Here is a 26,683-nt window from a genome sequence, read left to right as displayed (position 1 = left end):
TGAGGAACAGTGGCGTGGTACTTATTTTAAATCATTATAATGATGCAATAAACATTGTATTTCCATTAATCATAAGTAAAACCTCATTACAGACATTGTGTGAAATATACCGGAATTATACCCATTTCCGTGAATAACTTTATATCAAACACAACATTTATTAATTGTAAAAAAAAAAAAAAAATCTATTGAAGTGTACCCTTTGAAGCAACATTTTACTGCACAAACATACAAAATTAACTGATACAAGTATGCTTATATAGCTAACTGGTATTTTTTGTCTTGCTGTGACATGTGATTTTAACATGCATCGTGTGTATTGATGTCAACTCTGGGCCAGAGTCTGGCACTTCAGATCCGTCAGTTTTATTATGTAATCTAGTGGGAAGACGTTTTACAATTCAGAGGCATTATTAGGATTAACTTGGAAAGTTTTATATATGGCAACACTGAATGTTAATACACAGCTTGTTGAATCAGCGGCATCACGCTTCATAGCCATTACGATGTCAGCAAACATTATAATAACACGTCATTTTATAAACTCCATGTCTTTTTTTTAACAATATAAATATCCTACAATTCTTACTTCGGCAAACGTTAAACAGTCTGGACAATTCAGCCTGTTACATTCTTGGAAACCGGAAGTAGTCGACGTTTAACGAATAAGAAAAAAAAGGCGGAGTTACTTCCCTTATGTTATTTTGGCAAAAGGGGATTGATTTTCTGTATGCCTACAAAAATGTAATTTAACAGGAGAAATTGTCTCCTGCACAGGTTAAAAGGAGATTTGATCAAACACCAGGAGACTCCTGCCGAATCCAGGAGGGTTGACAGGTCTGGTCCCCCCTCCATAATTCTGAATTAAAAATATTATCTTAAGACAGATCAATTTTACTAAAATTGCATTTTAAGACATCTACTTTTTAAAATTTTTACAGGGGAGCATACCCCGAACCACACACACACACACACACATACACATACCACACACACACTCACAGACACACACACACACATACACACACACATACACACACTCCCATACACAGATATAAATGAAGCTATCAGCCATGAATTCTTCATCTTCGACGGTCTTGTTTGTTTCAGTTCGGCTTGGTAACCCTCATAATTCGCTGGAAAACTTCAACAAGGCCATGGAACTTGCCAGGACGAAAGGTAAGACCTCAGCACAAAGGTCACCAAGTTTGTCCACTGTGTGGCTTTAATCAATATTTCTTATACACACTCTTGAAAGATTTCATCTGTACAATCCAAGCCTCAATACACACTTGGCTGGAACGAGAAATAGCCCAATGGGCTCACCGACAGGCATAGATCCTAGACAGGCGGGACGTAGCCCAGTGGTAAGGTGCATACCTGATGCACAGTCGGGGTCTAGGATCGATCCCTATCGGTGGGCCCATTAGGCTATTTCTCGTTCCAGCTAGTGCACGACAACTGGTATATCAACGGTCATGGTATGTGCTATTCTTTCTGTGGGACGGTGTATATATAAAAGATCCCTTGCTACTAATGGAAAAATGTATCGGGTTTCCTCTCTAAGACTATATGTCAAAATTACCATATGTCTGATATCCAATAGCTGATGATTAATAAATCAATGTGCTCTAGTGGTGTTGTTAAACAAAACAAACTAACTTTAGTAGAAAGCGATCTTTTATATGCACTATACCATGGACCGTTTAACTCTTTCTAAGACCAACTTTTTTCGGTTTTGTTTTCCCCCTCCCCCACAGAGGATGTGCCTGCCCAGGAAGCCATAACCAAAGCAATAGAGGAAGTGAACAAGAAGATCGTGTAACACACACACACACACACACATACACACACATTTTCCCATGATATAAACGACTGCCTTGTTTGTCTCAGTTCGGCTTGGTAACCCTCATAATTTTGTTTTCCCCCAGAGGATGTGCCTGCCCAGGAAGCCATAACCAAAGCAATAGAGGAAGTGAACAAGAAGATTGTGTAACACACACACACATTTTCCCGTGATATAAACGACTGCCTTTGTTTGTCTCAGTTCAGCTTGGTAACCCTCATAATTTTGTTTTCCCCCTCCCCCACAGAGGATGTGCCTGCCCAGGAAGCCATAACCAAAGCAATAGAGGAAGTGAACAAGAAGATCGTGTAACACACACACACACATTTTCCCATGATATAAACGACTGCCTTGTTTGTCTCAGTTCGGCTTGGTAACCCTCATAATTTTGTTTTCCCCCTCCCCCACAGAGGATGTGCCTGCCCAGGAAGCCATAACCAAAGCAATAGAGGAAGTGAACAAGAAGATCGTGTAACACACACACACACACATACACACACATTTTCCCGTGATATAAACGACTGCCTTGTTTGTCTCAGTTCGGCTTGGTAACCCTCATAATTTTGTTTTTTTCCCCCAGAGGATGTGCCTGCCCAGGAAGCCATAACCAAAGCAATAGAGGAAGTGAACAAGAAGATCGTGTAACACACACACACACACATACACACACATTTTCCCGTGATATAATGACTGTTTTGTTTGTCTCAGTTCAGCTTGGTAACCCTCATAATTTTGTTTTTTTCCCCCAGAGGATGTGCCTGCCCAGGAAGCCATAACCAAAGCAATAGAGGAAGTGAACAAGAAGATCGTGTAACACACACACACACATTTTCCCGTGATATAATGACTGTTTTGTTTGTCTCAGTTCAGCTTGGTAACCCTCATAATTTTGTTTTTTTCCCCCAGAGGATGTGCCTGCCCAGGAAGCCATAACCAAAGCAATAGAGGAAGTGAACAAGAAGATCGTGTAACACACACACACACATTTTCCCGTGATATAAACGACTGTCTTGTTTGTCTCAGTTCGGCTTGGTAACCCTCATAATTTTGTTTTTTTCCCTCAGAGGATGTGCCTGCCCAGGAAGCCATAACCAAAGCAATAGAGGAAGTGAACAAGAAGATCGTGTAACACACACAAACATTTTCCCCGTGATATAAACGACTGTCTTGTTTGTCTCAGTTCGGCTTGGTAACCCTCATAATTTTGTTGCTTTTTTCCCCACAGATGATGTGCCTGCTCAAGAAGCCATAACCAAAGCAATAGAGGAAGTGAACAAGAAGATCGTGGAACACATGATTTACACCGAATCGGACACGAACCTGAAGAAGAAGTTCATGGCGATTAAACTCAACAGCCACGCGAGCGATCTAACACAGGACCATGATCAGGTGGAGGAGGAGGTCAAGATTCCGGTGAAGGAAGAGGAGACGAAAGCCGACACGGAATTCGAGAAAATATCACAGAAACTGGTCAAAACCATTCAGAAAGGCAAGAATCTCGAGAAATCGCAGGATAGTAAAACGGCGAAGGTAACTCACAGGGATAAACACGGCAAATCGAGAGAAGAATTAGCTGAAGGTAAATCAAGCGAGGCAATTCTGAAGAAAGAGAGTAAGACGCGTAAGAAATCGATTGAACATAAGTCAAAGGAGGCGTTGTTAAAGAAAGATAGTAAAATGCACGAAGAATCGTCCGAGAGTAAAACGAGGGCGCTGACTCCAGAGGATGGGGGTAAAACGGATGAGGAAACAGCTGAGGTAACTCGAGAGGATGGGGGTAAAACGGATGAGGAAACAGCTGAGGTAACTCGAGAGGATGGGGGTAAAACGGATGAGGAAACAGCTGAGGTAACTCGAGAGGATGGGGGTAAAACAGATGATGGGGAAACGCCGACAAACAAAACTAGCGAGTCGATTCAGGAAAAACTCGATACAACCAATAGCAACAGTAATGTCGCAGAACCCAGCAATTATGACGAAAAAAGGGAGATAACCGATTCCGAAAATGAAGGACCCAACAAGCCTGAGACTAGTCCCGAGGCGATGGCCACAGTAGAAACCAGCGAAGACGAAAACGTGGAGAAACCGGATAAGGCAGCCGATGGTGCCAACAGCACGAATGTTAGCGATCCGGAGACATCGAATCAGACAGTTAAAGGACGTACGGGTGAGGAGTAGCAGCAAAGCAGGACGATGTAGAGGAGTCAAAGAGTGACGAGGTGTGTACAAAATCTGTTACAGGTTCAAATGATAAGGGCCGAATTTACAAAGCCCATTTTTTCAGACTTAAACACGTGTAACTACATACATTAACTATGCTTGAAACACCTGCATTTAAGAAAAACAGCCTTCGAAAATTTGGCACAAAATGTTTTTTTTTTAATGCCGTTTGATTTAGTTGGACCAGCTCTGTTCCAATCTGTCAGTAATGTTAAAATTGTTTTATACACGGCTCGAACTTAAGAACTTGCAGTGTTATGTCTGACAATTTTTTTTTTTTTTTTTTTTTAATGGCAAAATGCTCATCTACAGCAATTTCGAACTGCCTAAATCAATTTGAAACCAGTAATTTTTTGCAACAAATAAACACAAAATTATTCCTTCAACCAACGGCAATGATTTTTATTAAGCGGCAAAAAACTGTCATCAGTAAAGTTCCTGACCTATGGCAATTCATATGACATCTACAGCAATTAACATGTGTCCTTTTCCCGTATTCCACCACCCCACCCCACTCCCCACCATTGCAGTGTATTGGTTTCCTTTCGATACAAATAAACAATGAACTCTAATGGTGCTTTATTCTTTTCTCTTTTTTTTCAGATGATTCTTCGTTTGTGAGAAATCTAAGATAAAAAAAAAAAATCAAATATTTTTGTACAAAACAATAATTTTAATAGAGACTATTAAAGGTAATGTCTACCAAGTTAAAAGTTAAAAATAAAAATAATTAATCGAAGCTGTGGTCATTTAGATTTGTTCTTGGTACCAAGTAGTTCTCCAGAGGGAATATCCGGATACTGCCTAAAGATATCTGCTTTATCCTGCAAAGGTTAGGCTCTTCTGAGAGCTATTCAACGTGAGCAGGATAAAGTCGATATCTCAAGTCGGTAAAAACTTATTATTTCTTTTTTCCTGTATTCCAGCAAGAATAGTCAGAGAATCATATTGATTCCAGTTTTTACAGTACCACATCATACAAGATACATGATGTCATTGTTTGTAAGACACTAGCTACATTTTGTCACATTCAAAACTAATTAATAAATAAATATATAAGTTCTTTATCCTGAAATAAAATGTTCATTGTATATACTGTACTGAAACAAGTTTGTGATTTCAACGGTCTGTTATTGAAAATCTAGTTTTAGAGTAGAGTCGGGCTAGTCATCATATTTTGCCAATAGTGATTGCAGAATAAATATATGAATGTCTCTATTATAGCACTTAGCTTAGTTGGTCGAGTGCTCACCTGAGGTGCTTGCATTGCCAGATCGAACCACCTCGGTGGAGCCATTCAACTGATTAGGTTTTTTCTCATTCCAACCAGTGCACCACAACTAGTCAAAGGCCGTGATATGTGCTTTCCTGCTTGTGGGAAAGTGCAGATAAAAGATCCCTTGCTGCATTAGAAAAAATGTGTGGTTTCGTCTGATGACCAAGTGTCAGAATTACAAAATTTTGACATCCAATAGCCGTTGATTAATAACCCAATGTGCTCTTGAGGAAAGAAGGAAATGGTTTATTTAACGATGCACTCAACACATTTTATTTACAGTTATATGGCATCGAATATATGGTTAAGGACCACACAGATATAGTGCCAGGAAACCAGCTGTCGCCACTTCATGGGCTACTCTTTTTTTTTTATTAGCAGCAAGGGATCTTTTATATGCACCATCCCACAGACAGGATAGCACATATCATGGCCTTTGGTGTACCAGTCTGCTCTAGAGGTGTCATTAAACAATGCAGTCTAAACTCTCCTAAAATGTTCAAGTGAGTGTGGAGGAGAGAAGTTATCATTCCCCTTTCCTATCAATATTTATGTTTTGTTTAACGACCCCACTAGAGCACATTGATTTATTAATCATCGGCTGTTGGTAATTCAGACATATCGTCTTAGAGAGGAAACCCACCACATATTACCATTAGTAGCAAGGGATGCAACATCCCACAGCTTTTGCTTTATCAGTTATGGTGGAATGAAAAATAGCCCAATTAGTCCCCTTATGAGGTTTGATCCTAGAACGATCGCACATCTGGCGAGCGCTTTACCACTGGGCTATGTCCCCCCTCCCCTTTCTTGGCAAAGCATGTTTGTTGGTTGAAACTCCATGTGTAGTACTAGTAGTTTCAGCCACGTTAGCTTTGTCATCTACATGATTTGATTTGGAGTTGTGAACCCTTTAAGTATGCTACAATGCCTTGTATCAACTAGTTTTTATTCATGTTTGTAATTAAACCCATACAGTGATATATTATTGTATATTACAGTTGGTTCATGTATGAGAAACACAAGGAAAAAAAGGCTAGAACAATTTAAAATTTATTTACTATTATTATATATTTTTCATGTGCAATAAATAAGAAATTCAGTAGACAAAATTTAGGCCATTAAAAACTGAATGCTACATTTTCATCCAATATTAATTTTTTTCCTAAAGGAGTACAATTTTAATATTTTATATTTCAAGACATTGAAAATACGTATACCAAACACCAAGCAATCAAATTTGTTCTCTGCCATTACAAAAATGGAGGGGGGAGGGGCAGGCTTTATCGGAGGGGACGAGGATGAAAATTTAGGATTAAATTTATAATGGCCTTAAATGCAAAAAAAATCAGATCATCCAATAGGCGTAGGATTTTTTTTTTTTTTTTAATGCATTTATAATCCAAGATTATCTAGCAACCTTTTCAGATGCAAAACACCCTGAACTTTGTTCAACAAGAACAGATGCTGTAGCAAAGTTTGGGCATGATGTCACAATAGGATGATGAAATGTTTCAGATGCAAAACACCCTGAACTTTGTTCAACAAGAACAGGTGCTGTAACAAAGTTTGGGCATGATGTCACAATAGGATGATGATGAAATGTTTTAGATGCAAAACACCCTGAACTTTGTTCAACAAGAACAGGTGCTGTAGCAAAGTTTGGGCATGATGTCACAATAGGATGATGATGAAATGTTTTAGATGCAAAACACCCTGAACTTTGTTCAACAAGAACAGGTGCTGTAGCAAAGTTTGGGCATGATGTCACAATAGGATGATGATGAAATGTTTTAGTTAATGGTGTCCAGAGGATGTCATAAAAGTGTCCAGAGGATGTCATAAGAAGATGCTTTGTGTATATACAAGTCCGGCATCCAGTGTGAATATATAATTCCAGTAATCAGCTGTCGATCATTTATCAGTCTTGTTCACAGCTCCCAACTTTTAACAGCTGTTCATCTCTTGTAATGTCTGGAAAAGAAAAAAAGGTTTATTTAATGATTCACTTTGAGCTGGGCGGTATTGAAATTTCAGGTTCAGTATCAGTATTTTTGGGGTGATTTACCTCGGTATCAGTATGGTATTCGGTATTCATACAATACCGATACTGATATCAAGCGGTATTTTGGGGGTGATTTACCTCGGTATCAGTATGGTATTCGGTATTGATACAATACCGATACTGATATCAAGCGGTATTTTTGGGGTGATTTACCTCAGTATCAGTATGGTATTCGGTATTGATACAATACCGATACTGATATCAAGCAGTATTTTTGGTACTCGCGGCTTTAAATGCATGCCCGAGTTAAGTCTCACCCGCTAATTTCATCTAAATAAAATTAAATTCCATACACAAGGCCCTCGTCTCTCTCTTCTTCTCCACTATTTTGCATTCATCAGATAGACAATGTTAGTGCATTGCTAAATGGGAAACATTTTTCTATACCAAAATTTCGGTATTTTGATATTTGCTCGGTATGGTAAATTGGTACCGACATGATACCGATACTGACCGATATATACGGTATACCGCCCAGCTCTAGCTGCACTACATACTTTTTTGTTGGTGGTTATAGGTCGTCGGCCAGTGCACCACGACTGGTATATCAAAGGCTGTGGTATGTGTTATCCTGTCTGTGGGATGGTGCATATAAAAGATGCCTTGCTACTAATGGAAAAATGTATCGGGTTTCCTCTCTAAGACTATTTGTCAAAATTACCAAATTTTTGACATCCAATAGCCGATGATTAATAAATCAGTGTGCTGTAGTGGTGTTGTTAAACAAAACAAACTATAACTTTAGCAGAAAGTGATCTTTTATATGCATTATGCCACGGACCGTTTAACTCTTTCTAAACCAAGTGTGGAAATACTACTTTGTTAGGAAGGAAATGTTTTATTTAACGACACACTCAACACATTTTATTTACGGACATATGGTTAAGGACCACACAGATATTGAGGGAGGAAACCCCCTGTCGCCACTTCATGAGCTACTCCTTTCGATTATCAGCAAGGGGTCTTTTATATGCACCATCCTATAGACAGGCTAGCACATACCACAGCCTTTGATGTACCAGATAAAGGTTTATCATAAGTAAAGTTAAAACCAGACTAAAAAAATAAAGTTTTGCCAAGTTGTAGATAAATATCAGGAGATTGCATTAAAGTATGTTTTTTATTTCCAATAAAGGTGATTTCAATTTTATTTTTAAAAAATCTTGAAAATGGCATTCGGGTTAAAAGGGAAAAAGACCAAGAGTTAACTTTCTTGAATAGTGTTAATGTTTTTTAGGATTTTCTCTTGAACAATGAATGAATAAATAGTTTTGGGTGTGTTTTTTTTAACTACATGTACACCACTAGAGCACATTGATTTGTTAATCATCGGCTATTGGATGTGAAACATTTTGTAATTCCTAATAGTCATCAGAGGAAACCCACTACATTTTCTTAATCAGGTCAGGTCAGGTCATAGGATTTTACGTGCTCATTCAGAGCAAGCTGTTGTCACGCACGCCTGTCATGGGAACAGGTGCTGGCTTTGGCACCTATTGCAGCCAGGGATCTTTCATATGCACATTCCCTTCCCTCAGACAGGAAAGCACATACCACGGCCTTTGACCAGTTGTGGTGAACTGGATGGAATGAGAAGAAAACCCAATCAAGTGAATGCATCCACCAAGGTGGTTCGATCCTATGATACAAGCTCCTCAGCTGAGCCAATCGATCATGATTTGTTAAATCAATCATCACACTGGTAGAGCCAAACGAATCAATTTTCAATTATAATCGATCATTGGACATCATTAGGGCGTGGTCTGCACAGTCATACCTGATGGTTGATCTGTATCACCTTCCTCCATCTCCAAATTTGCCAACACTGGCTTCAACAAGTCCAAACATTCCAATAAAACTGCACCACAGAACTTGGCTGCAAAAGAAAATTAACATGAGTTCCATCCCATCACATACATCTAGTTTAAGAACAATAATTTTTTTTTAAAGTTTTGTTTAACAATACCGAGAGCACATTGATTAATTAATTATCGGCTATTTGATGTCAAACATTTGGTAATTATGACATATAGTCTTAGAGAGGAAACCCGCTACACTTTTTCCAGTAGCAGTGAGGGATCTTTTATATGCACTTTCCCACAGGCAGGAATGCACATTCCACTAAAGTACATGTTTCCTCCCAGTACAGATGAGAATGCCCCATCCCCAGAAATCCTGAAAATTATGGCGGCTTATTCATATTAATATACTAAAAAAAAAAGAAAGCTATATAGGGCTGCAAACGAATCACTACACATTTTACTTGGATTACAATTAATTTTGCAGGTAAAATACATGGTGAAAAGGTCTCGTATATTTTGCTCAAATATGGCTGAAATGGTAGTTTGTATAAAACACGGACTACTAGGTAATTATAAAATCCAGATTACTGGGTTGATTTAAAACCCGGACTGCTATGGTGAAACGTAGCATATTTTAACAAAACACAGAACAAAATGGGCAGCAAAAAAATCTGGAATTCTAAATCCGGAGGATTCTCATCTATGTACCAGGCACAATAAATCTCCATATCTCCTAACTTCAAGGGTCCAAATGACCTGTAACAGTACATGTTAAAGCTATACATAAAATTTCAGCCCAATATCTCAAGGTAAGAGTGGGAAAAACCCCATCTGGAAAACTGTGTGTGACAGACAGACAGACAGACAGAAGGACGGAGATGAAACCTATAGTCCTCTCCGGTTGGACTGGTATGGGACCAATAAAGGTAATTTTACTTTTTTGCAATGTGTGGATGAGGTGGACACAGCCATGCACCATGTGGCGGTCGGTGAACGGGGCAGACTTAAGAAAACACGACATCTCCTGGACAAACGCTCTGAAAATATCAACAAATTATAATAATAAACATTCACATAGTAATCCTCAATACTATTGGAATCAATAAAATGGAAAAAACTTTAGACGTTTTCTCTTTTAAGAATGCTTCACCTGGCCTCAACACAAATGCATATTCCCTTAAGGATAGTAGTCTGGTCCGAACATCCCAACAGCCAATGGGAAGGCCTAATATTCTTCCTGTGAATCTTCCTTCCTGTTCTGGTCACGTGACTGTAACATCCTTCTTTTACATTGAGGCCAGGTGAAGTGGAAAGGAAACACAAATATTTAAAAAAAAATCATTATTAATCTTTAATTTGTTATTAAAACTGGGTTTTTCTGTCAAGAACTTAATGCTAGGCTCAGACTACCAACTGACAGCACAAAGTTGCCTAATTTTCTGCTGTCATGACTTCTACATCTGTCCAGTTGCTAGTCTGAGAGCTCTTACAACTATTCTTGTTGTATAACCCGTTAGTTGTTAATCTGAGCACACCGGTCTTAAGTCAGGAGTTTGGGAAATTACAACACAATCGTCGAGTTGGCCAACTTTCTGCTGACAGTTGACAGTCTAGTCCTAGCATTAGAAGTATTATTTAAAGTTTAAAGTTTATTTTGTTTAATGACACCACTAGAGCATATTGATTAATTAATCATCGGCTATTGGATGTCAAACATATGGCAGCATTCGAAATAAGCACTTGTCCGTTTGTCCTGACAAGTAAAACTGCTCGGAGTTGTGAGCAATCCAAAACATCATCCTTATACTCTAATAAAACAATCCATTCATTTGGACAAGTGAAAATATTGGTGGACAAGTAGATTTCTAGATGTATTTGTCCAGTGGACTAGTGAAATTTTTTGCTTATTTCTATCACTGTATAATGGTAATTCTGACACGTAGTCATCAAAGGAAACTCGCTACATTTTTGTCAATGCAGCAAGGGATCTTTCATATGCACTTTCCCCAGACCTGTCAACCTTTAGTCAAGAGAAAGCAGGAGGTGTGTGTTGAAAAAGCAGGAGATTTTGTCAAAAAGCAGGAGATTTTTTAAATTCACACAATTTAACCCAAAATCGCAAGATTTAAAAAAAAACATTATTACAATAAGTTATATGAATACTATATAATGTCATATATACTTCTTAACCTTAGATCTTGGCATTAAAAAAAAAAATTAAAAATTAAAAATTAAAAACATTTTTTTTTTAAAGTTTAAATATTATTATGATTTGATACATATTTAAACAAATAATAATATTTTATCCAAAAATGTTAAGAACATGAACAAGAAATAAAAAATTTAATTAGTACATTTACGGTATTACACTTACAGCCTTACAGGTTGCGTTACATTATCATTTGTGGTTAGTGTACCTAAGTACCAAAGACAAATTTATATAAATCTTACAAATTAATATTCAGTTTTTACTATAATGAGGAACGGTGGCATGGTACTTATTTAAAATCATTATAATGATGCAATAAACATTGTATTTTCATTAATCATAAGTAAAACCTCATTACGGACATCGTGTGAAATATACCGGAATTATACCCATTTCCGTGAGTAACTTTATGTCAATGTCAAACACAACATTTTTTAATTGTACAAAAATAATTTCTTGAAGAGTACCCTTATAACCAACATTTTACTGCACAAACATACAAAATTAACTGACACAAGTATGTTTATACAGCTAATTGGTATTTTCGTTGTCTTGCTGTGACATGTGATTTTAACAAGCATCGTGTGTATCGCTGTCAACTCGGAGTCTGGCAGTTCAGATTCGTCATAGTTGCATTATGTAATCCAGTGGGAAGAAATTTTACAATTCAGAGGTGTTATTAGAACTAAATTGGATAGTTTTTTTTTTATATATATATATGCAACACTGAATGTCAATACACAGCCTGTTGAATTAGCGGCAACACACTTCGTAGCCATTACGATGATAACAAACATTATAATAACACGTCATTTTATAAACTCCATGTGCTTTTTTAACAATATAAATAGGCTATCCCACAATTCTCACTTCGGCAAAGGTTAAACAGTCGGGACAATTCGGCCTGTTACATTCTCAGAAACCGAAAGTAGTCGACATTTTTCGAATGAGAAAAAAAAGGGTAAGAGTTACTTCCCTTATGTTATTTTGACAAAAGAGGATCGATTTTTTTGTATGCTTACAAAAATGTCATTTAACAGGAGAAACTGTCTCCCGCACAGGGGAAAGGAGATTTGATCAAATACCGGGAGACTCCCGCGGAATCCGGGAGGGTTGACAGGTCTGACTTTCCCACAGACAGGAAAGTACATACCATGGTCTTTGACCAGTTGTGGTGCACTGGTTGGAACGAGAAAAACCCTGAACAGAGAATGGATTCACCGATGGGCTTCTGACAAATCCACTAGCCCTCGATCCCAGCTAGTGAATTTTTGGTCTGGGCTAGTGAAAATTATCAACTGTATTACTATAATACATAGGGCATTAGCCAAAGCTTCTGTGAGGGCTAGTGACTTTCTCAGACATTTGTCGAACACTGAATCCTGCGATGAAAGCACCTCAGGCGAACACTCAACCCACTGAGCTAAATCCTGCCCTGCTAGAAGTATTATTTGGCCAGAAACAGGCAATACGTTTCATGTTTTTAATACTTACTGTTTGCATCTCAGTATATGTTTATACGCCTGTAAAAATGGCCCCATAGTGAAGTCTGGCTGTCCCTACCTCAGCTCCACTCCTAGTCTCGAACCAAAACAGCTAACTTATGGAAGAATCAATGTGCAAGATTATTAGGACTTAAATGACGTTATGATGATGATCAAGAAAGATAAGACACAAAAAAGAAGAAAAGCTGCAATTGAACTTAGAACTTACTCTCGACTGGATACTTTCGAATGTAGGATTGTTAGGATCAGAGAGGACAAGGGAGGTAATGCAGCAATGCCACTTTTTACTTCACCTAGATCATCCTGAAGAAAAAAAAGAGACAGTGAAACCATAAAGTTAAAGTTGATTTTGTTGAACGACACTACTAGAGCACATTGATTTTTTAATCATCCGCTATTTGATGACAAACATGTGGTAATTTTGACATATAGTCTTGGAAAAAAAACCTGCTTCTTTTTTCCATTAGTAGCAAATATATGCACCATCCCACAGACAGAATAGTACATACCAGGGCCTTTGATATACCAGTCGTGGTGCACTGGCTGGAGCGGGAAACGGCCCAATGTGTCCACAGATGTGGATCGATCCAAGACTGACCGTACATAAGCTGAGTGCTTTACCACTCCCTCATGTTTATTGTCAACAAGGTAACGACAATGAGTAACTCAAGTCTATTGTAACATTGTAAGATCAGTGAGAAACTAAGACTAGCACAATTGCCTTGCTTTGCGTAACTTAACACAACATTTATCTGCATCAATCCTAGTCATTCCAAGTGAAATAATTTCCAGTTGTCAGAAGCTGTAGTAATGTCCATAAGAGATTATAAACTTTATAACAACATGGTAACAAGCTGGATATCCTAAAAACTAAAAAAGTGGTCCGGGTCCATGCTTATAAAACTTTTAGAGTCCAGACTCAATCTCTAGTGATGTCACAGGCATACAATTTGTATGGCGTTGTCATGACATTAGTGTCTCAGACTCTATTAGTCAGGAGTCAAGACTCTAAAAGTTTGATAAGAATGGTGCAATTATTTCACTGTTTATGCACATTTTCACCAGAATACAGAACAGTCTATAAATATATCACCCCTCTACTAGTGTGAGCATGTTCTGCTAACATTTTTACAGAATATAGAACAGTCTATAAATATATCACCCCTCTACTGGTGTGAGCATGTTCTGCTAACATTTTTACAGAATACAGAACAGTCTATAAATATATCACCCCTCTACTGGCGTGAGCATGTTCTGCCAACATTTTTACAGAATACAGAAGTCTATAAATATATCACCACTCTACTGGCGTGAGCATGTTCTGCCAACATGTTTACAGAATATAGATCAGTCTATAAATATATCACCCTCTACTGGTGTATGCATGTTCTGCCAACATGTTTACAGAATATAGATCAGTCTATAAATATATCACCACTCTACTGGTGTAAGCATGTTCTGCTAATATTTCTATCAGAATACAGAACAGTCTATAAAAAATCTCACCTCTCTACTGGGGTTAACATGTTGTCATATTTTTTGTCAGAATATAGAACAGTGCAAAATTCGGTGGGATCCACACATATTGAGAGGAGTGATTGGGGTGGGGTTGTGGCCCCTATAAAAGCTACGACAGTGAAGTTTCGCCAGTGCGGTCTATAAAACTCTCACCTCTCTACTGGTGTGAGCATGTTCCGCTAATATCGTGGCCACTGTTCTCGCCATTAGCTCCTTGTGGATCTGGCCCTCGGTGACACGGTGTTGGATCACGGTCGTAAACATTTCAGATAAAACGTTCCGCACATCAGAAAACACCTGCAAGAAGCCAGTGTATGTATAAGAAACAAGAATGTAATATTAAGCAAGGATGTGTATACGAAGTAATAATATGACAGTTAGCAGGAACATTCAATAAGCTGGAACATGTAACAAGAATGTAATATTAAGCAAGGATGTGTATACCAAGTAATAATATGACAGTTAGCAGGAACATTCAGTAAGCTGGAACATGTAACAAGAAAATACATATTCTAAGAAGTAATAATGTGTAAAAAAAAAAAAAAAAAAAAAAAAATGTAATAAGCAGCAAAATAATATAAGATGAACTAAGTAATACTATGTAATAAGAAGAAAATACACATGTATATGACTAAGAAAATAAGCAGTAAGTAGCATGAATAAGCAATAAGAATATTTTCAAAAAGAAAACCAAAGATAAAACTATATACAGTAAAGTACTTTTATAACGAACTGGAATGGATCATGATAGTTAGTTCGTTGTAGCAGTAGTTCGTTGTACACATTTGCATAAGTTGGTTATTAATGTTTACGGAGATAAAATGGGACTTTATGATCAGTTTGTGTTATGCAGTAGTTCGTTCTAAGTGTACTTTACTGTAATGAAAAACACAAGTTTCAGTCATTTAAGATAAAAAAAAACCTCTATTGAAAGGATTTGAACCAGGGACTCTAGGAATCCAGTGTTCTACTAACTGAGCTCATAGGAAAATTCCCACTATTGCTAGTAAGAGCAATCAGTGCAAAAAGTTTGTTTTGTTTAATGACACCACTACAGCACATGGCTACTGGATTTCAAATATTTGGTAATTCTGACATATAGTCTTAGAGAGGAAATCTGCCACATTTTTCCATTAGTAGCAAGGGATCTTTTATATGCACCATCCCACAGACAGGATAACACATACCACAGCCTTTGATATAACAGTAGTGGTGCACTGGCTGGAACGAGAAATAGCCCAAGGAGTCCACTGACTGTGATCGATCCTAGACCAACCACACATCAAAGGGAGTGCTTTACCATTTGGCTATGTCTTGTCCCTTGATATACCAGTCGTGGTGCACTGGCGAGAACGAGAAAAAGCCCAACGGGTCCACCGACGGGGATCATTCCTAGACCAACTGCACATCAAGCGAGCAAATGCATAATAAGAATAAGAAGACTTAAGAAAAAAAAACCTGTTCGTAAGTTGACTTGTGTGACTTGAGGTACGTGGCCATCACGTTGAAGACCTTGCCCATGCAGTGCGGTACACTGACGTCAACATCATCGTGAGTTTCGTAATGGTTCGCGTGTCGGTACTCCACAACCTGACACAGACAGCCGATAACCTTCTCAAGCATTTCGAGGTTTCCGTCTGAAATATCACAGCACAGCAATAAACAGTCTGTTCATTATATAATTAGGCTGTCCAGTACACCCTGGGACAAAAGTAGGATTGAAAATACAGAAAAAGTAGGAAAATAGAAGTAAAAAGTAGAACAAAAGAAGGACTGAAAATACAGAAAAAGTAGGAAAATAGAAGGAAAAAGTAAGACAAAAGTAGGACTGAAAATACAGAAAAAGTAGGAAAATAGAAGGAAAAAGTAGGACTGAAACAGCACAAGTTTTTCATAATGTATTATGGAGCAATTGACAAATTATACTGAATTAGAAATTGTAAATAAGCAAGTACACGTGGTCACAAAAATGCGTGTCACACAGATCCCGATGTTGAACGCTCAACGTCACGTGTCATACTGAATAACGAAAGTCACTGCTCGCTCCTGCTGCATGTAACACAGTTCCCGATGTTGAATGCTCAACGTCACGTGTCATACTGAATAACGAAAGTCACTGCTCGCTCCTGCTGCATGTGACACAGATCCCGATGTTGAATGCTCAACGTCACGTGTCATACTGAATAACGAAAGTCACTGCTCGCTCCTGCTGCATGTAACACAGATCCCGATGTTGAACGCACGACATCACGTGGAATACTGAATAACGAAAGTCCCTGCTCGCTTCTGCTGCATGTAACACAGATCCCGATGTTGAACGCACGACGTCACGTGGCATACTGAATAACGAAAGTCACTGCTCGCTCCTGCTGCGTGTCACACAGATCTCGATGTTGAATGCTCAACGTCACGTGTCATACTGAATAACGAAAGTCACTGCTCGCTCCTGCTGCCTGTAACACAGATCTCGATGTTGAATGCTCAACGTCACGTGTCATACTGAATAACGAAAGTCACTGCTCGCTCCTGCTGCCTGTAACACAGTTCCCGATGTTGAATGCTCAACGTCACGTGTCATACTGAATAACGAAAGTCACTGCTCGCTCCTGCTGCATGTAACACAGTTCCCGATGTTGAATACTCAACGTCACGTGTCATACTGAATAACGAAAGTCACTGCTCGCTCCTGCTGCATGTCACACAGTTCCCGATGTTGAACGCTCAACGTCACGTGTCATACTGAATAACGAAAGTCACTGCTCGCTCCTGCTGCATGTAACACAGTTCCCGATGTTGAACGCTCAACGTCACGTGTCATACTGAATAACGAAAGTCACTGCTCGCTCCTGCTGCATGTCACACAGTTCCCGATGTTGAATGCTCAACGTCACGTGTCATACTGAATAACGAAAGTCACTGCTCGCTCCTGCTGCCTGTAACACAGTTCCCGATGTTGAATACTCAACGTTACGTGTCATACTGAATAACGAAAGTCACTGCTCGCTCCTGCTGCATGTCACACAGATCCCGATGTTGAATGCTCAACGTCACGTGTCATACTGAATAACGAAAGTCACTGCTCACTCCTGCTGCACGTGACACAGTTCCCGATGTTGAATGCTCAACGTCACGTGTCATACTGAATAACGAAAGTCACTGCTCGCTCCTGCTGCATGTCACACAGTTCCCGATGTTGAACGCTCAACGTCACGTGTCATACTGAATAACGAAAGTCACTGCTCGCTCCTGCTGCATGTAACACAGTTCCCGATGTTGAACGCTCAACGTCACGTGTCATACTGAATAACGAAAGTCACTGCTCGCTCCTGCTGCATGTCACACAGATCCCGATGTTGAATGCTCAACGTCACGTGTCATACTGAATAACGAAAGTCACTGCTCGCTCCTGCTGCATGTAACACAGATCCCGATGTTGAACGCACGACATCACGTGGAATACTGAATAACGAAAGTCCCTGCTCGCTTCTGCTGCATGTAACACAGATCCCGATGTTGAACGCACGACGTCACGTGGCATACTGAATAACGAAAGTCACTGCTCGCTCCTGCTGCATGTCACACAGATCTCGATGTTGAATGCTCAACGTCACGTGTCATACTGAATAACGAAAGTCACTGCTCACTCCTGCTGCACGTGACACAGTTCCCGATGTTGAATGCTCAACGTCACGTGTCATACTGAATAACGAAAGTCACTGCTCGCTCCTGCTGCATGTCACACAGTTCCCGATGTTGAACGCTCAACGTCACGTGTCATACTGAATAACGAAAGTCACTGCTCGCTCCTGCTGCATGTAACACAGTTCCCGATGTTGAACGCTCAACGTCACGTGTCATACTGAATAACGAAAGTCACTGCTCGCTCCTGCTGCATGTCACACAGATCCCGATGTTGAATGCTCAACGTCACGTGTCATACTGAATAACGAAAGTCACTGCTCGCTCCTGCTGCATGTAACACAGATCCCGATGTTGAACGCACGACATCACGTGGAATACTGAATAACGAAAGTCCCTGCTCGCTTCTGCTGCATGTAACACAGATCCCGATGTTGAACGCACGACGTCACGTGGCATACTGAATAACGAAAGTCACTGCTCGCTCCTGCTGCATGTCACACAGATCTCGATGTTGAATGCTCAACGTCACGTGTCATACTGAATAACGAAAGTCACTGCTCGCTCCTGCTGCCTGTAACACAGATCTCGATGTTGAATGCTCAACGTCACGTGTCATACTGAATAACGAAAGTCACTGCTCGCTCCTGCTGCATGTCACACAGATCCCGATGTTGAATGCTCAACGTCACGTGTCATACTGAATAACGAAAGTCACTGCTCGCTCCTGCTGCATGTCACACAGATCCCGATGTTGAATGCTCAACGTCACGTGTCATACTGAATAACGAAAGTCACTGCTCGCTCCTGCTGCATGTAACACAGATCCCGATGTTGAACGCACGACATCACGTGGAATACTGAATAACGAAAGTCCCTGCTCGCTTCTGCTGCATGTAACACAGATCCCGATGTTGAACGCACGACGTCACGTGGCATACTGAATAACGAAAGTCACTGCTCGCTCCTGCTGCCTGTAACACAGATCTCGATGTTGAATGCTCAACGTCACGTGTCATACTGAATAACGAAAGTCACTGCTTGCTCCTGCTGCCTGTAACACAGTTCCCGATGTTGAATGCTCAACGTCACGTGTCATACTGAATAACGAAAGTCACTGCTCGCTCCTGCTGCATGTAACACAGTTCCCGATGTTGAATACTCAACGTCACGTGTCATACTGAATAACGAAAGTCACTGCTCGCTCCTGCTGCATGTCACACAGATCCCGATGTTGAATGCTCAACGTCACGTGTCATACTGAATAACGAAAGTCACTGCTCGCTTCTGCTGCATGTAACACAGATCCCGATGTTGAACACAGTGGCATACTTAATAACGAAAGTGTCGCTCCTGCTGCGTGTCACACAGATCTCGATGTTGAATGCTCAACGTCACGTGTCATACTGAATAACGAAAGTCACTGCTCGCTCCTGCTGCCTGTAACACAGATCTCGATGTTGAATGCTCAACGTCACGTGTCATACTGAATAACGAAAGTCACTGCTCGCTCCTGCTGCCTGTAACAGTTCCCGATGTTGAATGCTCAACGTCACGTGTCATACTGAATAACGAAAGTCACTGCTCGCTCCTGCTGCATGTAACACAGTTCCCGATGTTGAATGCTCAACGTCACGTGTCATACTGAATAACGAAAGTCACTGCTCGCTCCTGCTGCATGTCACACAGATCCCGATGTTGAATGCTCAACGTCACGTGTCATACTGAATAACGAAAGTCACTGCTCGCTCCTGCTGCATGTAACACAGATCCCGATGTTGAATGCTCAACGTCACGTGTCATACTGAATAACGAAAGTCACTGCTCACTCCTGCTGCACGTGTATAGCCATGTCGTGCTCCGTTCGTTCACAACAGGAACAGTCTCGGAACTTTTTGACAGCACCTCGTATTAATCATTGGCTATTGGATGTAAAATATTTGGTAATTTTGACATATAGTCTTAGAGAGGAAACCTGCTACATTTTTACATTAGCAAGGGATCTCTTATATGCACTATCCCACAGACAGGATAGCACATACCACAGCCGTAGATATACTAGTCACGGTGCTCGGACTGGAATGAGAAATAGTCCAATGGGCCCACTGACAGGGATCGATCCTGAACCGACCTCACATCAGGCAAGCACTTTACCACTGGGCTACGTCTCGGCCCTGCACCATGCAGAGACAAGTGCCTAAGACATTAACAAAACAGCTGTATATTGGTGTCAGCTGTGACACACTGACCTGCCTCCAGACATCCGGTGCACAGGTTACACAGGCTGTTCGTCAGCTGCATGTCCCCGATGCCAACCAGTAGGGCACTGTTGCAGAACTTCAGTAGTTTCTGAAAAAAAAAAAAAAAGAAGATAGATTTGTTTAACAACACGTCAGCAAAGAAAAGTACAGTTATTTTGTGTCTAACATGGTTCACTGCAAAACTTGGCATGTATTCGAAACTGTTTTGGCCCATATTTTTGAAACTGTTTTGGCTCATATTTTCGAAACTGTTCTTAGCCCATATTTTTGAAACTGTGTTCTTGGCCCATAATTTTTAAACTGTGTTCTTGGCCCATATTTTCGAAACTGTTCTCAGCCTTATATTTTCGAAATTGTTGCAGAACTTCAGTAGTTTTTGAAAGAAAAAAAGAAAAAATCCCAAACTGCCTCACATACTGCTTTGACGAGACCAGGCCTGGTGCTTATAAAATGTTTAGTCTAAGCACTCGAGACTCTAATAGAGTCTGAGACACTAATGTTGTCATGACAACGCCATACAAATTGTATGCGTGCGATACATTAGAGACTGAGACTGGACTCTAAAGGTTTTATAAGCACGGGCCCAGGTTATCGTCCGTTCGCAAACACTGTTTCAAATACACGTACAGAAAACTATTTTCTTTTTAATGAAGGAAGGAAATGAATGAAATGTTTTATTTAACGACGCACTCAACACTTTTTTTTTTTTTTTTTTTTTTTTTTTAATGAAAGAATAAAAAAAAGAGTAAAGTTTGTTTTATTTAACGACGCCACTAGAGCACATTGATTTTTTATCTTATCATCGGCTATTGGACGTCAAACATATGGTCATTCTGACACTGTTTTTAGAGGAAACCCGCTGTCGCCACATAGGCTACTCTTTTTACGACAGGCAGCAAGGGATCTTTTATTTGCGCTTCCCACAGGCAGGATAGCACAAACCATGGCCTTTGTTGAACCAGTTATGGATCACTGGTCGGTGCAAGTGGTTTACACCTACCCATTGAGCCTTGCGGAGCACTCACTCAGGGTTTGGAGTCGGTATCTGGATTAAAAATCCCATGACTCGACTGGGATCCGAACCCAGTACCTACCAGCCTGTAGACCGATGGCCTGCCACGACGCCACAGAGGCCGGTAAAAGAAAGAAAGAACTGGAGGGAAATGCTCTCGATTGAGAAATATGATGTTAGGCACTCGAGTCAAATATCGTCTGTCATTTCTAGAAAGATTTCATCTATGATTAGATGAGTAACTATATATTTCTTTTTAATTGTTTATATATATCAGACAAGACATTCTCACCGTGAGTATTATTTGGGCCAGGCCCACCCTATCATCAGACGTTGACCTCTTCTGACCTTGACCTCGGGTCGCGGCCCCTGCATACATGGACATCTCTGTCACAGATTCGCTCTTCTCATTAGAACCGTCCTCGACCTGCGACATCAGCAGCGACATCCCTGACGTCGCACTGTACAGCTTCTTCGTGGGCTGCAGGAGCGTTTCTGACAGCGTCTCATCCGGCGCCAACATGGACATGCCGAGAGTCGTGTTGTATAGTTTTTTCTTCTGTCTCTGACCCTCTGACTGCTCAGATTTCACGGTCAGCGCCGGTACGAGTGCGGAATCAGCCCACATCACCAGCTCTTTTAGGGTCGTCACTGAATTAGAGTTGTCCTCGTTCTGAAAACAAACCATGCACTCTTGAAATACATGGCCAGGAAATTTAAACAAAACAATTGTACGTTTCTTTAAAAATGTGATATTGTTAAGTAGTTGATAATGTGCCGTTATGTTAAAATGAAAGCAATAATTAGTATATTCTGGCACTGAAATGAATGTGGCTGAGGATTAACAACGCTAGACTGGTGACAGCAAATCATGGAAATGCTGCGGCATGTGTCGATATACAGTCTGGCGCTAAAATAAAAACACGAACCGACATACAGCGACAAGGTGCCAAGTGAGCTATGATATTAAACAAGTCGAGTTCTTGACATCTATTGTGTGGTTTCCTTTTTGATATCGAATTATATCCAAAATATTACAGGGACTTCGACTTCTCACTACTGCTAATAACTGCCGAATTTCGACAAATAAAACATTCATTTCACCGGCAAGATTAGGAAGGAAGGGAGGAAATGTTTTATTTTATGACGCACTCAACACATTTCATTTACGATTATATCAGGCTTTCAAGCAAGCTTTTGTAAAAAATAAGGGCTTTTTTTAGGGCGAAATTCTTAAAAAATAAGGGCTATTTTTAGGAATTTTTAGGAATTTTTTGACAAAAATAAGGACTGAAATTCAATAATCAATATAAAAGAAAAACATTCTGTACTCACCTCCAGGGAGAACATAAATACAAAAGCTAATTACCAACTCAGAAGATCATGCCAATGGTCATCAACAGCGATATTTAGCATATCAATACAACCAGATTAAAGTAATCTGATATGGTGCAAATCCATGCTGAATATGATGCTGATAGCCACCAAGATGTCTTCTGAGAAATACATTAATTCAACATATTCATTATCTGAAAGTATACTAAGGCTAGATTTAATTAATTCCAACACTTATTTTATGTTGCATTTATTAAAAAAAAAATTAATTTTAAAATTTAGGATTTTCACCAAAAAATTAGGGCTTTTTAGGATTTTGAAGCTTTAATAAGGAATATTAGGGCTGCTGTCAAAAAATAAGGAAAATTAGGATAATAAGGGCCCGCTTGCAAGCCTGTTATATGGCTTCGGATATATGGTTAAGGACCACACAGATATTGAGAGAGGTAACCTGCTGTCGCCACTTTTTGGACTACTCTTTTCGATTAGCAGCAAGGGATCTTTTATATGCACCACCCCACAGACAGGATAGTACATATCACGGCCTTTGTTACATCAGTTGTGGAGCACTGGCTGGAACGAGAAATATCCCAATGGGCCCACCAACGGGAATCGATCCCAGTAATAATAGTTTTAGTGCAGTAAATGCAAATAAATTTTAGTTTTGCGATAACAATAGAAAACTGAATGTGACAGAATGTAGCTAGCATCTTAGAAAAAATGACGTCATGTATCTTTTATGACGTCATACGGCAAAAGCCTTGTAGGTTGACGATACTCAATTTGCATACACAAAACTGGAATAAATAATGATTTTCGGAATATTCCTGTAGGATTGCAGGATAAAAGAAATAACTGGTTACTTACTTAAGATATCAGCTTTATCATGCTCAGGTCGAATGGCGAATGTTGCTTGGCAGAGCATCACTGCATTCGCCATTCTAACCTTCGCAGGATAAAGCCGATATCTTAAGACAGTAACCAGTTATTCCCTATGTTTGTGTTTAGTGAACAGTTTTACATAATTTATGTAGAAAATAATCTGTTAAATTAAGTTTGTTACCAGAATGAACATAAAGCTGGCACAGTGTTTTCAAAAACATTTAATTTATGTTACCTTCATTATATTTCATTATATTTTCATTATAATATGAGTTTGTTCATTTCTCGTTGAACATAAAACATATATGTCGTCACGAAAGTCATATCAGAGGGCCAAGATAGCTTAAGATTTTCAAAGCTATCTTGGTGCTAAAAATCGTAAAACCATTGTGGGTTATGATGTCACCACAGCACATGCTATAGTGACATCATAGCTTACAATGTAGGGCTTATAGAATTTTTACAAAATCCACTAGCCATGGGATCAGTGATTTTAAAAATGTACTAGCCATGATTACAAATTCACTAGCCCTACTTTACTTAATAGAATTTTACTAATAGCAATAATCAGATATGTTACCTGAAAGGATTAAAAACACCAAGATTTTGGGGACGGGGATGGGGGCAGCATATTCATATTTACAAAATTAGACTTAACTGCAGCATTTGACAACTCTGTTTTCACTAACCATCTGGCATGGCAATATCACTAGCCATGGGAGTGGGGCTACCATGATCTAGAAGCCCCGTCTGGCATGACAATAGTAGTTATTTACTAGCCCAACACTGAATATCACTAGCCAGTGGAGTGGAGCTACCATAATCTAGAAGCCCTGTCTGGCATGGCAATAGTAGTTATTTACTAGCCCAACACTGAATATCACTAGCAATGGGAGTGGGGCTACCATGATCTAGAAGCCCTGTCTGGCATGGCAACAGTAGTTATTTACTAGCCCAACACTGAATATCACTAGCCATGGGAGTGGGGCTACCATGATCTAGAAGCCCTGTCTGGCATGGCAATAGTAGTTATTTACTAGCCCAACACTGAATATCACTAGCCATGGGAGTGGGGCTACCATGATCTAGAAGCCCTGTCTGGCATGGCAATAGTAGTTATTTACTAGCCCAACACTGAATATCACTAGCCATGGGAGTGGGGCTACCATAATCTAGAAGCCCTGTCTGGCATGGCAATAGTAGTTATTTACTAGCCCAACACTGAATATCACTAGCCATGGGAGTGGGGCTACCATGATCTAGAAGCCCTGTCTGGCATGGCAATAGTAGTTATTTACTAGCCCAACACTGAATATCACTAGCCATGGGAGTGGGGCTACCATGATCTAGAAGCCCTGTCTGGCATGGCAATAGTAGTTATTTACTAGCCCAACACTGAATATCACTAGCCAAGGGAGTGGGGCTATCATGATCTAGAGGCCCTGTCTGGCATGGCAACAGTAGTTATTTACTAGCCCAACACTGAATATCACTAGCCATGGGAGTGGGGCTACCATGATCTAGAAGCCCCGTCTGGCATGACAATAGTAGTTATTTACTAGCCCAACACTGAATATCACTAGCCATGGGAGTGGGGCTACCATAATCTAGAAGCCCTGTCTGGCATGGCAATAGTAGTTATTTACTAGCCCAACACTGAATATCACTAGCCATGGGAGTGGGGCTACCATAATCTAGAGGCCCTGTATGATGGTTTTACAATCCCATAGCGCTGAGACAGCTTCTAAAATATGGGGCCAGGTTGACTTAGTTTTTCCACTTACCGCATCGTTGAGAAGAACCAGGAGACTAAGATATGCAGAAAAAGCCCATTCGAGGAACTCAGGATCAACACCCGCGTCAGGCCTATCCTCACCGGCAACAATACCATCAATTACTTTCTGCAAGAACACAATATCAAGTTATAAAACACAGAGAGTACAGGTCAGGTCACAGGGCTTAACGTGCACATTCAGAACAAGCTGTTGTATGTAGCGTACGCCTGTCATGGGCACAGGTGTCAACTTACGCCAGCTCTACGGTCGGTAGCAGACAGGGGTATTTGTGGTTCTATTGATTGTTTAATGTCCTGTAGGATTGAGTCTAAAAAATTAATTCTTGCACTTTTCATGAAGTAATTTGGTGCATGATTTGGAATGGTTCATCGAAAGTAAACTGAACGAGATATCTGAGTGATTTTTAACTTAGTTGGCTGAATTATAGCTCTTTATAAAACTCCATGAGTACAGGTACAGAAATACAAAGTGTTGGTACAGACTCGGTAATCTCTGTCAGGGTTAGCATTAGGTGACCAGAAAATTTTGTCAAATTTTATCAAAAATGCAAAACCTATAGCTATTTTCTGACAAAAATAAACTATTAACAAATTCCCCAATTTTGCTTTAAAATTTGCAATCGGTGAATTTGGCGAGTGGTAGTTAGCTGTCTATGTATTCTGACCGGTGGGAGGGCTGAAAGTTTATTTTTTATTTTTTATTTTTTATTTTCATGACACTGGAAATACCTCTACATCAAGCATACGGCTAGCTCTGCAACTCGCTAAATTTGCCATTTGTGAATTTTAAAAACAATTGGCAAATTTTACTTTAATTTGGCAAAATATTTGCTATCTGGGCCGTCTGTTAATTGTTAGTGGTTAGTGCAGGGTGCAGTGGTCTTACACCTACCCAATGAGTCGTTAAAACTCGCTCTAGGTGGGAGCCGGTACCGGGTTGTGAACCCTGTACCTACCAGCCTTATGTGCAATGGCTTAACCACACCACCACCGAGGCCGGTTCCGATGTTATTAAGAATACCTGTACATCAGCTAGTATGACTCTAATCTCTGCCAGTTCCTCTTTGCGTGTGGACAGTAATATCTGCTGACAGATCGGGTTGCGTAACATATAGAGTAAGAAGTTCACCGCCAACTTGGGTTTCGGGTTGATGGGATCAACAAAACACACTGTTTTCTTCATAGTCTTTCCCTGTCGAGAAAATAAACATTAAAGAATAAAAGAGTTATTCACCTTCTACCTGTCTTGAGTTAAAAAGTTTAAGTGTGTTTTGTTTAACGACACCAATAGAGCATATTTATTTATTAATCATCAACT

General features: G+C 39.9%; 1 protein-coding gene across 1 annotated transcript in view; it reads right to left on the bottom strand.

Annotated features, from left to right (window-relative positions):
• Positions 1-6,384: 6,384 nt before the first annotated feature.
• Positions 6,385-26,683, bottom strand: part of LOC121385562 (condensin-2 complex subunit G2-like) — a 47,687-nt gene continuing 27,388 nt past the window's right edge. The window contains exons 20-29 of the mRNA XM_041516285.1: positions 26,387-26,557; positions 25,355-25,471; positions 21,646-22,026; positions 20,330-20,429; positions 15,900-16,078; positions 14,595-14,738; positions 13,132-13,226; positions 10,146-10,246; positions 9,185-9,283; positions 6,385-7,316 (exon numbers count right to left, since the gene is read on the bottom strand). Coding sequence (XP_041372219.1) covers positions 7,264-7,316; positions 9,185-9,283; positions 10,146-10,246; positions 13,132-13,226; positions 14,595-14,738; positions 15,900-16,078; positions 20,330-20,429; positions 21,646-22,026; positions 25,355-25,471; positions 26,387-26,557 — 1,440 coding nt within the window. The 3' untranslated portion in view covers positions 6,385-7,263. The remainder of the gene's footprint in view (positions 7,317-9,184; positions 9,284-10,145; positions 10,247-13,131; positions 13,227-14,594; positions 14,739-15,899; positions 16,079-20,329; positions 20,430-21,645; positions 22,027-25,354; positions 25,472-26,386; positions 26,558-26,683) is intronic.

This window comes from Gigantopelta aegis, chromosome 11, assembly GCF_016097555.1.
Source record: "Gigantopelta aegis isolate Gae_Host chromosome 11, Gae_host_genome, whole genome shotgun sequence".
Taxonomy (NCBI): domain Eukaryota; kingdom Metazoa; phylum Mollusca; class Gastropoda; order Neomphalida; family Peltospiridae; genus Gigantopelta; species Gigantopelta aegis.
The sequence above is the reverse complement of the archived record's forward strand: the minus strand, read 5'-3'. Positions and strand labels throughout refer to the sequence as shown.